Source organism: Ciona robusta, chromosome 7, assembly GCF_009617815.1.
Source record: "Ciona robusta chromosome 7, ASM961781v2".
Classification (NCBI taxonomy): Eukaryota; Metazoa; Chordata; class Ascidiacea; order Phlebobranchia; family Cionidae; genus Ciona; species Ciona robusta.
The window spans coordinates 3,872,676-3,887,719 of record NC_143241.1 but is presented as its reverse complement, the minus strand read 5'-3'; the positions used below and the strand labels follow the sequence as shown (position 1 = coordinate 3,887,719).

The window sequence follows — 15,044 nt, the reverse complement described above, 5'->3', positions numbered from 1 at the left end:
AAATAAATAATCCAATGATTAAGATCAGACTCCATATACGGACTCTGATTAAGATTAAAGAATTAGAAATACGTTCTGTCATTAAACTTACTTTCCTGTGGAAAGTATGCAGCGAATTTTAAGTGTCACCAATCTTATTTTTATTAAAACAAACAACCAACTGTGAACAGTATTCAATTTGGTATTTTATGGTTCGCAATACACAAACTACCACACAAAACAAAACATGAAAAAGAAATTTAAAACAAAACGAAGCATTGTAAGAAGAAAAAAGCAACAAAAAACTTTTAAAATTCAAATCTTGATTAGAAAACGTTGGGCAAAACAATAAGCACATTTTTACAAGGATAGCTTCAAAGGGCTAGTCCCGGTAGCTAATTATATACAATGTTATATATCAACATGGGCAGTATTCTTAATTGCGGGCCTGCTATCTCGAATGACACGACAACAGCAACAAGTTCAAAGAGCGCCTTTTCATGTGAGGGTCTAAGCCATGCAGAATTAAATTAGTTCAATTCTCAAAGCAGACAAAGGCACATGTGCATTGAAATAAAATAGTTTCACTTAACACCGCCTGACATTGCTGAATTTTGTTGTGTATCAATTCGAGTTAGTTCACTAACCAGGTCACTAAAATTTGGAAGCGTGACCAAAACATCGTCTGTGCTGATTGTTTGCAGGTAATACTAGTAAGTAAAAGTAGAAAAAAAGTGAAATGTGTGTTAAAGTTCACCATCTGTTTCAGAACGCAGCGCTTTTTACGCATGGGGGTCACGAGTTTGTTAGATATGAGTAAATGGCAAAGAAGTTGAAAATTGGAAAAATTTTGATAAACAAACAAAATATTGCATGTCAGAAAAAACCTGAAAGACAAAAACCAAATGTTAAGGGGTATTACAGTGTACGACTAAAACTAAATTGAATAAAGAATAAATAATTACTAATGAAACAAAATTAAAACTTGGCCAAATTTGAAGTAGAAAGAATATAACTAAAAATGTAGTAGTATTAAGAAGAAATAACAAAATAACTAGATGATTAAACGTGTGCACGAAACAAGTATTAAGTCAAGATAAAATGCAAACAATGAACTTCATTTACAGATTGGCCGAATGTTTACTGAATCCGGTGTAAAAAGTTAGCAGCTCTGTTAGGTGAAGCAAAATGACAGGTGCCCATGCACGCTGTCGATTAGAAAAAAGCGTGACCAAAGGCTAGTTAGCAGTGTGGCGGTGAAAGCATCAAAATGTTGTCAATTCATCAGGTTTGTCATCAATTTCAACCTCAATAGATATCAAATGGGAAAAGATATAGGGACCACATATGCCATCAAATTTCGACATGATTATGTACAATTCTCTCAATGTAAACAAGGCTAGTATATAGGAATTTTAAAGCTATATGTGCTTTTAGGATATAGCTCATTAATACATAGCACCTTTATATGCTTTGGTAAATCTTTCATAGGATTAATGTGTACAGATAAAATCAGAATTACTATTTTCAACAAAATTAAACACACCTATAACAAAGGGCATGTGCATCTCTTGAAATTTTGACTGGAAATAACACTCATTATTCAAAAGAAAAGAAATTTTAAGGATGCCAAGAAAAACTAAATAGAAATTGAACAAGGACAGGTACCCCCCATTGGTGAAGTGGGAAGAATTAAATTCCGAACCCGTTGGTTGCTTGGGAAGCAGCAGGATTGGCAGCAGATTGGTCTCCAGCACCAGACGCACCGTTGGGTTGACTATCACCTTGGTTTGCTGTTAGATTTCCGAAACCTTGGGAGTTCCTACATGAAGATAACGATGACGGTATGAAAATTGAAAACAAAAGTTTTAAATATCATACTATGAAAATACAAAGTTAAACAGGAACATTACGCAACTTTAATGCAGGTAAACAGCTTTTTCTTCCCCTTATTTGCTTGCTCAAAATTTTGTAACATAATGCTAATTCCAAACTGATATCAAATTAACAAATTCCATAAATTAGATTTTATATCATTGTCCTATTCTTACTTGCACAAATATTACAAAATAAAAATAAGCATTTACCAGTTATTCCACATTCTGTCACCACCATTTGAACCCCAAGCGTCCCCAGCATTCTGGTGACCCATGCTTGGCCACCCCCATGAGTTACCCTGCCCCTGCTGGCCGCTCATATTCTGCTGCTGGTTGGTTGAATTAGGGGTCCATGTGTTATTTGACCCCATCTGGTTTGGTGGGGCCCATGTGTTGTTGGATTGAGTCATTTGATTTGGTGCCCATGTATTCCATGAGTTTTGTTGTGGTTGTTGCTGGTTTGGGTTCCTGGGATAAATACGTCATTATTTAAAATAACGGTGATATGTTTCAAGAATGTGGGTCTGATACTGATTTAGCACTTATGTAGTTGGACTATTCTACTCTAGTTGCGCCTTAACAGTGAATACAGCAAACATAAACAGAGTCCAACTAATAGTGTACATGAGGCTAAGATACCTATATTTTACTACCAGCATTATAGGTCTCTCATACAAATAAAATAAATTATAAAAGTTCAGACAACAGTAAAACTACATATTTGGTTCCAAAATAGCTTGTTGTATAATAACAGATTAACAGTAAAAGTCCTACTTTGCCACAGAATTTTTTCAACAAATTACATACAGTCTGATTAAAACAGAAAATAGAAATAAATGATGATGAAAAATTTAGATCAGCTTAGTAAAAACAAAGAACAATTCCTTATCTATTAAATTGATCGAACTTAGTTTGACCATTCGTTCCTACCTCCATGTTGTCCATTGATTATATTGTTGAGATTGTTGTTGTTGTTGTTGACCAACCCCCCACATATCAGCACCTGCAGGTGACCACTGGTTCATCTGCATGTTGTCCATTCCCTGTTTAATCATTAACATTAACAAGACTGGCAGCTGCCTTTTATGTTTAAAAAAAATATATATAGTTTTTTGTAAAAAAAATTGCTGATCGTAAAACACATCGTAAAACACAAAGTCTTTCGCTTTTACACATATTCAATAAAAAAATAAAATAAATAAATCTAAGAAAATAATAACATTCTGTTTTACATGTACAGCGAAGAAAAACTAAAGCCTTAACAACATACCCCAACTCCATTTGTAAAGTTGTTTGTAATATTTGAATTTCCCAAACTAGTTCCTTCTTTTCCCCAGGAACACTTGACTGTATAACCCTCCAGTGTTGAACCATGCTTATTTGTGATTGCTTGGGCTGCGTCAGTATGATTGTCAAACCTAATAAACAGAATATAGTAAAATACAGTGTGATAAAACACTTAAAATGGGACATTTAAGTTTAAAATTTAGTCACCTATAAACAAATATATTAAAAGCGTTTTCAGAAAGTGTACATTGTATAGCACTGTGAGATTGCTAGTGATTGTAGTTAAAAAAAAAAACAAAACAAATATATACATTGTTTGTTTTTAATTTTTTAACAAGCACTATGTAAGCAGCTGAGAATTTAAGACATTTAAACCCCTGTAGATAACCAAGGTGCCAGAATACTTTGATCAAAAGTAAATATGTTAACATACCGTATGAATGAATAGCCTTTGTCCGGGAAGACTCGAATTTCCAAAATATTCCCAAATCCAGCAAATGTTTCACGCATCAGTTGATCTGTTAGACCAGACATACATCCACCAAGGTAAACTGTGCAGTTTGTATTGCTTGATTGATTCACCACATTTGCAAACTCCAATTTTTGAACTAAAATTTAAAGAACATGGTAACTAAACTGAGAAGTATTACCACTACCAGCTATATATAAATAATAAATATATTGGCTTTACTAGAACGCAGTTATGAACAATAAAAAAGAACTGATGTAGGTAAAATTTAGCATATTATCCAACTGTGTTTTATTTATTACAAACTCTACATATTTTCCACTTTTTGTTTATACACTTCCAGTAGTTACTCATGTTTTGTTTTATTCAAGCAAATTCATTGTTCTGCTCATATTTAATATCGAAAACTCACAAGTTCTTCCACCTGTTTGACCTCCCTTCCTTGCAGCCCAGTTACAACGAACTTGCCGACCATGTAAAGCATCAGGAATAATTCGTTTCTTTTCTACAATGTCTTGTGCATCCTGCAGTTGCATCAAGTATCAAATTATTAAAAATTTTAGTATTTAAATTTTATTCTCCCTCTAATGAGTTAATTGTAGAAGAATTATTCAGTTCATGGTTATGAACAAATTTTTTTATGTAAGAAAAATACATTTATATATAATTATTGTATATATATATTCATTAAACATTTTTTTTTTAAATTTTCTCACATCGTTATGCGAAGAACTGGAGGATTTTTACAAATAAAAATTCTGGTGTCCGACTAATATTTTATACTTAAGCATGATAATGCTGCCATGGAAATAATGTATCGAAATTTTGTGAAAAATACTTGGAAAACCTCAGGTGGCAAAATTAAATGGAAATATTTGACAAAATGTACCTGGTAATTAACAAATGAAACAAATCCATATCCTTTAGACTTGTTGGTTTGAAGATCTCTCATTACACGAGCGTCACTGAAATTCCAAGAAAATACAGTCACACAGACAGTTATGTTAAAAACAATAACAAAACAACTTACGAAACAATTCCAATTCTGCTGAAGTAAGTTTTCAGGTCATCGGACGTTGTCTCTGGTGCCAAATCGCCAACAAATATGTGGTGATGGTCTGGGAACATACAGGGTGATTTACAATGGGAATGTGTCAGTAGAGAGAAACACTTTGTGGTATAAGTACAATACATTGGAACCGTATTGATCTATAAATAGCATGTGTGCTGTGCCAACATGTGTGCGTATGAAGCACATTGTAGCTAGTCACCACACATATTGAATATTTCTTAAGTGTTACTTCAGCCAATTTTATAAAGTGCAAACGAAATAAAAACTTACTGCTTGTATCTCTTTTGTTAGAAGGACGAGTTGCCCAGTTCACTCTAATTTCCTATAAAAAACAAACATTATAGTAATGTGAAATATGTAACCACACTTTTGTTAGTAATTTTGCAACAAAATGACGAAAATAAACGCGCCAAGCAAATGCAAAACAAATTTGAATGTAATTAAGGTTAATCTTCTTGGATTAAATTCAATTTACTTTTCCAAGGATCTTTCTTTGGTTCATGGCTCCATGAGCTGCAAGTGCATGACTATGCTCGTAGAACTCAACAAAGCAGTATGGATCACCACCAGCAGGCTGGAAATCAAGAATCCCTTGTTTTACAAAGCGTTGAGCAAAGATAGAATGTAATAACAATTTCCAGACATAATTTTATTTTTTTTTACTGTTTAGTGTTTAGTAAAGGTGGTTTAACACACTAAATGACAGAACATAACAGTGGGCCTACAATTTATGTGTGTGTGTAATAAGACTCAGTACAAATGCACAAACTTTAGAATTAAAATATTTGATGCACTATTATTCACCTGTAGTAGCATTGTTTTATATTTAATGATAAGTATAAGCATAAAATAGTACAAAAAGTGGTAATATTACAGATATCATGATACTTACATCCGTTATCATCTTGCAACTTTTGCAAGGTCCAATCACACAAAACAACTCCATTATCAATGATTCAGAAACAAGCGGGTCCAGGTTTCCAACATACCTAGAAGGTATAACAGATTAAACCAATGTTGATGCAGAGAGATTAAATCTCACATTTAATTACTTAATTATAGGGTAGCCCTGTTAAACTGGTAAGATAATAAGAATGGGTAGGGAGCAAGTTAATTAATTCAATGTCGGAAAGGGTAGGTTTTATACACTACACTGAATAGGTTGGGGTAAATAATGTTTCCACTATTTAACTGTAGTAACCTATGGAAATGACATTGAATGATGCAAACCTAGATTTTCTTACCACCAACACACCGCAAGAAGTGACATTTTACATATAGCTGTAACTGGTGGTATTCTAAACTATGTTTGAAGTATAAACAGTCAGATATGGCTGAAGGAGTTGGAAGCTACGAAGTGAAACTTTTGGGTGTTAGGAAGACAGGAAATTATATTAAACGAGTCACACATTGTACAGCACACTAACACATCAGCAAATCAAGAAACAACACCTTTTTAGGTATAACATAACTGCATTTAATACAAATTCGGCAAATAGAAAACAAAAAAATACTAGAAGTTTCCTTTAACTCAGTTTTAAAAATAAGTTAACTCAGTTTTAAAAACAAAACAGAAATCAAACAAACTTACAAGTTGTAACACAACTTCAGTTAATATTATAATATAGACCTTATGTATCTTTGTATATACCCTTACAGGAAAACTCTGTGGCAGCAAAACCATGTACATGTTGTTGCTCACCATATGGAAAAGTTAGGCTAGTGTTTATATTCATGTTGTGGAAGTGAAAACGTTAAGTTGAACATTGTCACGTTTCACTACAGCAACAGCCACTAAGTAGGAACGTTACACAACTAAAAACCCCCAGGCAGTTGGTTCAAGCATTTAAAAAGTAAAGCTTGTTTCATTACACAAGCTACAATTACAGAGAAATCTTCGTTAGAGTTTAATGTACACAAACTATAAACTAATGTGCTCTTGTTAATGGTAAATATATAACCTTTCCACCAGCCTATTTTACCAGTGTATTTAAATTTAAAAACAATTAAACAGGTAAGACACCATTGGTAAAAATTTTATCTCAAAACAAATTGTTGATCAACTTATTCATTTATATATATACAACAAAGAAGATTCTCAACAGTCATCAACAACACAGAGGATCAACAAACATACAATTTTTTCTTTATGTAAAAATATGAAAAGATAGGTAATTGCTTGAAAAAACTAAATATGAAATTACAATAAATTACAAAATTAATGAGTTGCTGTAGTTTTCTATTTTCCTTAACTAAAAATTCATTTAACAGCTCAATTCTAATAAATCTGCCTTGTTTTGAAAAAGAGGAAGTAAAAAGTGGATGTCACTTTTGAATGTGTATGGTAGAGAAATAGCAGTGGTGCAAATAATGTCATTTGTTCATTCTGTTGTTAGTTAGTTAAATGTATATATATACAAAAAACTTATAGATTATCGATAACTATTTACTATGCTTTATGGCCAGCTTACACCCAGGCGGATATTTTTCGATCATGAAATGAAAAAAAAAAATGAAAAATATGTGCACAAGCAATGTTTATTTACCAGCAATATTAAAATATCAAACGAATTGTGAGACAGATTTTATATTTTGTTAAATTAATTAGCATGTATGGGACAAATTATAGCAGGGGCGCAACCAGGGGGGCTGTTTTGCTGTCATGACAGCCCCCTTTTCCGCAGACACGCACGCAGCCAGAAAGTGCTAAGACGCACACACGTGCGTTGCATTCAATATTAGATTCGTTCGCTTGGAATTGGAACAATTTTTCGTTCAATTGTTACGTCACTTTGTCTATTGCAACGTAACTATTAATTATGACGTTTCATAATGTGGCCACTGCCCAACCAACCACGACATCGAAACATCGTGTATGAGCGTCATATTTTTACGCTCTGCGCTGGTCTAGGAAATAAAGGAAGACGCATGCCGTAGCATACATTCCACACCTAACAAACGAAGCAATCGTTGTGAATTTATTCTCGTGACAAGTGACGTAATGAAACTCTGGTTCTCGTGCGGTGACAACCAACGACTCTGTCCAAGCTCGACCGGGACGATACTTTGTAATATCATATTACGATTTTTGTTGGCTCCAATTTACTGATAGCGTCGCTACTTGCTTTTATATATGCACCAATTAAAATTCACATAATCGCGGTTTATCTGCATTTAAACCAGTGGTTTCCAACTTTATTTACTCGCGTATACATATTTTTGGTTCATGTAGCGTTCTCGTAGCACCTACACACTAAACTACTAAAGCCTCATGAACAACTCATTTTAAATAGTGGAATTAGAAACCGTACCGCGGACACACCTATTTTTTTCGCGAGTATTTGTAACACAAACTTGGCACTGCCTTTCTCAAAGCTGGGTGTAAAATAATTGTAATTTGCCAATTAAACAGGGTAACAGGGTGGAATAAACAACCTAAATATGTTCCAGAACGGACCAGAAGTATAGCACTGCTGTATATTTACGATGTTTTCCTCAGCCAAGCAGCATATTTATTACGAAACAGTAGGGATTCACACGTGGATTCATTGCATCATAATAACGATTGTTTGACCTGGTAATTGATTACGACATAATAGCAATTCACACGTTGATTATCTGCGTCATAATAGCAATTGTCCCCTTGATTATTTAACCTGCATGTGCTTAAAAACAGGTTGGTTATTTGCCTTTTCACGAATGCGCATAGGTAAAGATAGGCTTGCAAAATACTTTGTACACGCATAAAGCAACGCCTAAGTTTAAAAAGTTAGGAACACCGGTGTAGGGAATATAACATGAAATGTCACGCTGTACGTAATTTATGTGGATTAAAATAATGCTTACGACAATCACTAAAAGATCATTTGCGATCGTTTGGTTTGAACTTAATAAGGTGCTCGCGTACCACCTGGGAGGCCTTCGCGTACCATAGTTTGGGAAGCACTGATTTAAACTAATCATCAGAAACAGAAATTATACAAAAACTACAGATCGTATGGGAGAAAATAAAACACGATTGTTTACCAATAATCTCGTTTGTGACGTAACAATCGTAATGGTTTTTCAAAGGTTTATTCTGATGTAAATAATCGTTACATTATCCACGATGGACATGCGTAAAACTTGCACCAATGTTTCATCAGTTTATATCAATTTAGATACGCCTTTTTAATAATGTAGTGTTTTTAATTTACCGCGTAAAATAGGATATATATTAGTGTGCACATCCAATAAAGGGAGTGTTTTATCGTGTCATAAATAAACGTTGACTGGACGTAAATATGACAGCCCCCTTTTGAACGCGCTGGTTGCGCCACTGAATTATAGTGTGGGTTTATAAGCAAAATCGCAGGTGCACATGTCACAGAAATAATAGGTTGGTCATGAGAATAGGAATTAGCAGCAAAAAAAAGGCAAAACCTAACCTTAAAGCCGTTTTAATCAAAAGTATTCTTAAATCTATCGTAAAATTACAAACAAAATACTACAGATTCATACATTGATTAGCGTCATATTGGCAATTGATCAACAGATTGTTTATGATACAGTGAGAACAGACACATAAAATATATGCATCACAATACCCATTTTCAGGTCCATGATTTAGAACATAGAAGTTTCGTAACAAATTAAACATTCGCAGTTTTACGTTAACCATCGCAAATGGTTAATGCAGAAAGCTACACAACAGTGTTGCTATTAAGACAGAAAATAATAAAAACAAGTCGCAACAACTGTATAATCGCAATATGCGATCTGCTTTGGTTCCTTGATTAGATTGAATATAAGTTATCCACTGTTGAAAAATATGTAGGCAGGAACTCCAGGAAGCAATAAACAAATAATTAAGTTAATGTTATAAATAACAAGTTAAACAACAGAGTTTTTGCTACAAATCAAAAGCTTAAAATATTATATATTTTGTTACAATGTCTAGGTTAATGTGTAGTTTAATGAGCAAATTTTGCTTCAAGGCTACCCAAACAGCTTATACAAAATAGAACTGATGAACAGCCTACAATAAATATATATAATAAAAATCCAATCAATTTAGAAACATTAATGTAAAATTGCAAATGCTTACAAAGTTTTAGGATAAGCCTCATCCTCCTGAGGTTGTGGTTGCACCTGCTGTTGTTGCGGAAAATTCATGTTCAAATTGTTCATGACAAAACTTACAGTAGCAAAATTCAGAAAACTACAATATATAAAAAGCAGTCAAAAAGCTGGAATATAAAATGTTCGTTATAACGTAACAAACTATATGTTCTTGTATCGTTTTAATCACACATTATTAACGGTAACCAAACGCTTCTGTCAGATTCTATCGATCGCAACGTAAGTCACTAAGTTAATCTATTTACTGAATTGTTAAAGTAAAATACGAAGTAACACGTGTTCGCGTCCAACTTAAATTTGCTAAATCTTGACTTTTGCTTTCCTTAACGTATTAAAACTTCCACATGCATTTTATTTACCACACTGCACTGCAGCCAAACTAAATTTTCTTCTCGGAAATCGTTTGCTTTCCTAGCTAATTACGCGCATAAAACAAGAACCACAAAAGCAAGATCGCAGAAAGTGCGCTTGGTTGCGACACATGCGGCGGTGTCCGCGCGAAATGGAATTGTGGGTAATTTTATTCGGCTCATTTTGGGGACGATATTTATTTGTGGATTTTTTGTTGCACGTTCCCGAGGTCATATAAACACCAAGTAGTCCAACTGCCGTTTTTGTGTGTCCAAAATAGAGCAAAAGGGTGAATTTGGAAATGGGTTTAAACAAACTTGTTAGGTTTTGTTTGTGTTTTCCTTTTGTGGAAAGGTGTAATGCAGCTTTTATTTACCTTACCAAACATTTTTTAGAAAAAATATTCAAATTTAGCCGCATTAAAAGACTAAAATGTCACAAATCAACCGCTTCTGATTCCATTTTTAGACTTTTTTTGATACAAAAAACAATTAACACATTATTTTCACATTTTTCAACCTTTAAATTTGTTTTTAGGCCTAAGTTTTTCTGTAATTTACCGAAAAACATACATTTCCTCTATACCTACTGTGTTATTTTGGACCTTAGTTGGCGTTCAATTTGTCTTTTACGTAACAATGGGTTGATCCAAAGTTAGTATAGACCAAGTTAGGAAACGGATTGTAAAACAACGAGTCTTGTTATCCATTGTCTCGCGTCTATGACGTCATAGTCGCCACCATTACGGAGCCCACGGCATAGCATTTTATCATTGCTGGGTGCTGTTTTTCGTTTAAATATTGCGATTTTTTAAAAACCAAGCACTTCTGCGCGTAAAAATGGCTTTTTACCAATGTTATATCTTATCACAATAATAAACCTCACAAAAATAATCAACTTTTATTGAACACTCAATCGATTCAAGTGTAAAAAAACAGAAAATATCAAGTTTACTAACCAAAAACATAAAAGAACGTGTTTAAAATATAAAAATACAAACAAAAACGCATAACATTACCATAAACTGGTGTATCTAGCTGCAGTTTTGCATGTAAATTGCCGTGATTTTACTTTTTGGCTCACAAACTCAACGCGTATACCCGGCAACGAAACTTAAGGTATCTTTGTAAAATTTGCCTAATATCGAGGTGACATTGAGGAAAACAATACTGAGTTACTATTTTTGGTCCTCTGCTTGAATTAGTAAGCTACCTTTTCTGCGTTCCGGGTCTTTATGAAATCGGAAAACGCGAACACCTTATCTGCTAGTACTTAAGCAGTTTAGAGCTGCATGTCCACTAATGTTGGATTATAAATGTAGTAAAGAATGGCTCTGTAGATTCGTAGGTATGATCATATATTATTATGTAAACTAAGCTGATTGCTGCTAGTCTTAATCGCCAACGTAAAGTACCCTGTTAAACCACACTGTACGCCGAAAACCAGTCAAAATATTAATTTACTCCACATTAATTCCTAGATTTAATATTATATAACAAGATTTACATTAGAAATTCTATTTTATATGTTAAAACAACCGCTATACGTGTTTTCTAGCTTTGTATCGCTTACAAGAACTGAATGAACACATGCCGACCATGCAGTTGTATAGGCGATTCACGCTCTGTGGGCTCCGTAATGGCGGACACGAGCGCCGTTTCCTAACTTGGTCTATACTAACTTTGGGTTGATCTACTCAGTATTTCTATGGCTCTGCCACGAAAATAAAAGAGAGTAGAGCGCGCAACTGCCCAAAACCGTGATACATTCTTTTTCTATTCACGTGACCGCCAACTCCGTCCCCATTTCGCTTGGTATATATTGTAAAAGATAGGCGCGTGGTGGTTTTTGGAGGTTTTACCTGTTTATTTTAAAAACTACACCAACTAATCAAGTTTATTAGGCCAGTTTAGTTATTTGGTAGGTTAATGTTAACAGTTTATCACTTGTTTAGGAAATTTAATTATTTATTAAGTTTAATTAAAAACGTTCAAACAAACGGTTCGTTAGAAATATATGTATATTTGGAAATAGTTTTTTTCCCTATAAATTTAAATTAAGGTAAAAAAGCGAAGAAAAACTACATAAAACGCCATGTATTCCATTGACTACAATAGTAAACGGGATCGACCCGCGAAAAAGAGAGGGTGTATCAGGTCTCTCCTTTACCAACAGCAGAGATGCGCGTTCTATTCTTTTTATTTCTGTGGGCTCTGCACGTACCCAGCTGCTGGTGTCGAGAACTCGGTTATATAATTCTTTAATTTTTTTCGCTTACTATCAGATGGGACGTGAAAATAAAAATAAAAACATGTCCAATCTTACCCCCACCCTACTACATCCTATAAGGTACGCCAAGGTAGTTTGGGTTATGTAATAGTTCGTTGTCCTAAGGTAGGTTTGGCTGATGTAATAGTTCGTTGACTCTGTTATATACGAATCAATAACATGAACGAGAACAATTATAACACCTAAGGTGATAACGGGCGATCAGATTTGCGATCTTTTCAATTTTCTGACAGTTCAATTTTCTAACTTTGCTTTAGGGCAAAATATCGTTGACGAGTTTGAGTTTAGTATTACAAATTGCAACGTGTATAACGCGTCTCTGCCTCATTGGCGGTTTGTGGCGACCACAAGCTTATAAATGCAACCGGATTAACCATCTGATTATCGTATAAGCCAACAGCAACTGTCGTGTCGATAAGAGTAAACTGAACTTTTCGTATTCACCTGAAAAAATGAAGTTTTTGTCGCTTGTTTCAGTATCTCTACTTATTGGATTTACTTTGGGAGCGGGTGGGTTATGGTTTAGGTTTTAAACTATTTAATTACGGTTTTTACGATTTAAATGTAGCCATCTGAAAAATAGTGCTTGAGGCTAAGCAGTTATAAATCTCCATAGTGATCGGAATCAGAAGTAGAAACACAAATATGGCGCCTTTGCTAGAATAACCCTATCCCCTTAATACACTTACACAAGCAGCATTATACTATGTTATAAATCAGATTAACATCACGCTTATATCATTGCAGTTACTCCGGCTCCGCCGGTCACGTGTTACGTTGGAAGAAGTTCGGGTACAACCATAAACGCAACCAATTTCGAAGAACAATTGTGCGCAATGGGAGAGGTATGTGAATTATCTTTATTACCAATAACACACACATGTATATACATATAGTAGGGGGGGGGAACAATTAACAACGGTTTGTGGGAGTCTTAAGGAAACAGTTTTATAATTCTTTGAACGTTTTATTGTTTACTATCAAATGGGACGAGAAAATAAAATGAAAAGGTGTTCCATCTTCCTCCACCCCATACTATAGTACTGGACGGTAGAATAAACACTTCCATATTTCGTAATCGCGTAATAAACAATTTATAACATGGCCATTTTCTATTTTTTTAGGTAATATTAAGTTTGGCGAGAAATGGGAATAGAAACATGTTTTATCTTACTTAACTGTCATATACGTATACAGTCGATATACATTTTTCAAGCGCTTGTAGCTAAAGGCTACAAGCCTGTAGTTAAATTGAAGTTGGGGACAATATAACTTAGTGTTGTGATTTCTGTTTTATTACTATATTGACAACATCTCTACATAACGACAGTTCTTGAATATGTAATGTACAAATTTACTAACAAGATCACTAAACTAATATCTTCCATAAGTCTTGCAGAACTGACATTGTTAAAAGAGAGAACGAATTGATGATTGAGAAGAAATGCCACAACACAAAAGCTTGCTTTTCTCAAACAGATGTCGTCAATGAGTTCCAATGTTATAGTGGTCTGTCATACAGAAACAAGGTATGTGAAGTATAGTCCTACATTACACTAGCCGTAAAATGTACACAAAAAATAAATAAAAATGCGCGTGTCTATATTTTTTTAAACTAATTTACAAAAAATAGTGTCTCTAAAACTTTAAACGTATATATACTTGTTATTTCAGTTGCACGTTTGCCTGTTTTGCTGTTCAACTGATCGCTGCAACAATATGATCGAGATGCCTTCCGCTCCATAAGAAAACTATGCATCATATACATAGTTGCCAACAACATCTTTTCCGTCATGTTTAACGTGAATACAGTGCAAATTACAGAAGCCAAATAAAAATTATTGCTTGCTGTCATTTATTGTGCGATAACTGGTCTCACAGGGCATATATGCGTTTATAGTTTATGTGTTTTAAGTTAAAAGTTTTGTGGCTCGCACCTTTTTATTTGTATTATTTAGGATAAACTCAGTCATAAATGTCTATAGTTACATTAAATAAGCCATGTCATATATAGTAGAGTGGGGAAAGATGGGACACGTTTAGCACATAATATCCGAATATCCTGATCGTCTTTTAAAGAACTAACAACGGTCTGGGAGTCGTGAGGATGCAGTTTTATAATTCTTTGTATGTTTTTGTTTACTACCAAGTGGGTACCAACTGGGTCAAGAAAATTGAATGAAAAGGTGTCCCATCTTCCCCCACCCTACTATATTTATCAAACAATTCGCGAAACACGTCTATCATAACACTTAGAACGAACCGTGAAAGGTCACATTTATCAGACAAACACACGCCGCCTAAATTCCCACAGCATCGTGTTAAATCAATCGCTAATTACTGCTCTAAATGTGAACTGATCTATAGGAAAAGTGGCAACGATTGTTCCGGGTCGTTGTTGGGCGTGTGCGCTTCGATAGTTCGCGATAATGAACGATGATGTACGTCAAATTATTCCACAAGTTTTTTTTTTTGTGGGTTTTAAACACACACAATGTACATCCGACAAATGAGAATTTAATGTAGCGAAAGTTAACTACAGTTTGAACAATCGCTAGATTTCTGACCATTTGCAAATTCAAACCGATCTGCTGGCAAA

At 34.3% G+C, this 15,044-nt stretch overlaps 2 protein-coding genes across 3 annotated transcripts; one reads left to right on the top strand and one right to left on the bottom strand.

Annotated features, from left to right (window-relative positions):
* Positions 1 to 116: 116 nt before the first annotated feature.
* LOC149733907 (nucleolysin TIAR-like) lies at positions 117 to 9,946 on the bottom strand. Of its 2 annotated transcripts, none has more exons than XM_089880861.1 (12): positions 9,771 to 9,946; positions 5,577 to 5,673; positions 5,160 to 5,258; positions 4,955 to 5,006; positions 4,643 to 4,730; positions 4,502 to 4,577; positions 4,037 to 4,136; positions 3,577 to 3,751; positions 3,127 to 3,274; positions 2,787 to 2,899; positions 2,067 to 2,324; positions 117 to 1,801 (listed from the first exon to the last, which is right to left on the bottom strand). In XM_089880861.1, the coding sequence occupies exons 1-12, from the start codon at positions 9,851 to 9,853 to the stop codon at positions 1,672 to 1,674; spliced, it is 1,419 nt and encodes a 472-aa protein (XP_089736987.1). In that variant the 5' UTR covers positions 9,854 to 9,946; the 3' UTR covers positions 117 to 1,671. The 2 variants fall into 2 exon arrangements, with proteins under 2 accessions (XP_089736987.1, XP_089736986.1); XM_089880860.1 differs by having other exon boundaries at positions 4,025 to 4,136; positions 9,771 to 9,945.
* Positions 9,947 to 12,783: 2,837 nt separating this feature from the next.
* LOC149733906 (uncharacterized) lies at positions 12,784 to 14,299 on the top strand. Its single transcript, XM_089880882.1, has 4 exons — positions 12,784 to 12,955; positions 13,193 to 13,290; positions 13,837 to 13,974; positions 14,120 to 14,299. The coding sequence occupies exons 1-4, from the start codon at positions 12,898 to 12,900 to the stop codon at positions 14,189 to 14,191; spliced, it is 366 nt and encodes a 121-aa protein (XP_089737008.1). The 5' UTR covers positions 12,784 to 12,897; the 3' UTR covers positions 14,192 to 14,299.
* The last annotated feature ends 745 nt before the right edge of the window (positions 14,300 to 15,044 follow it).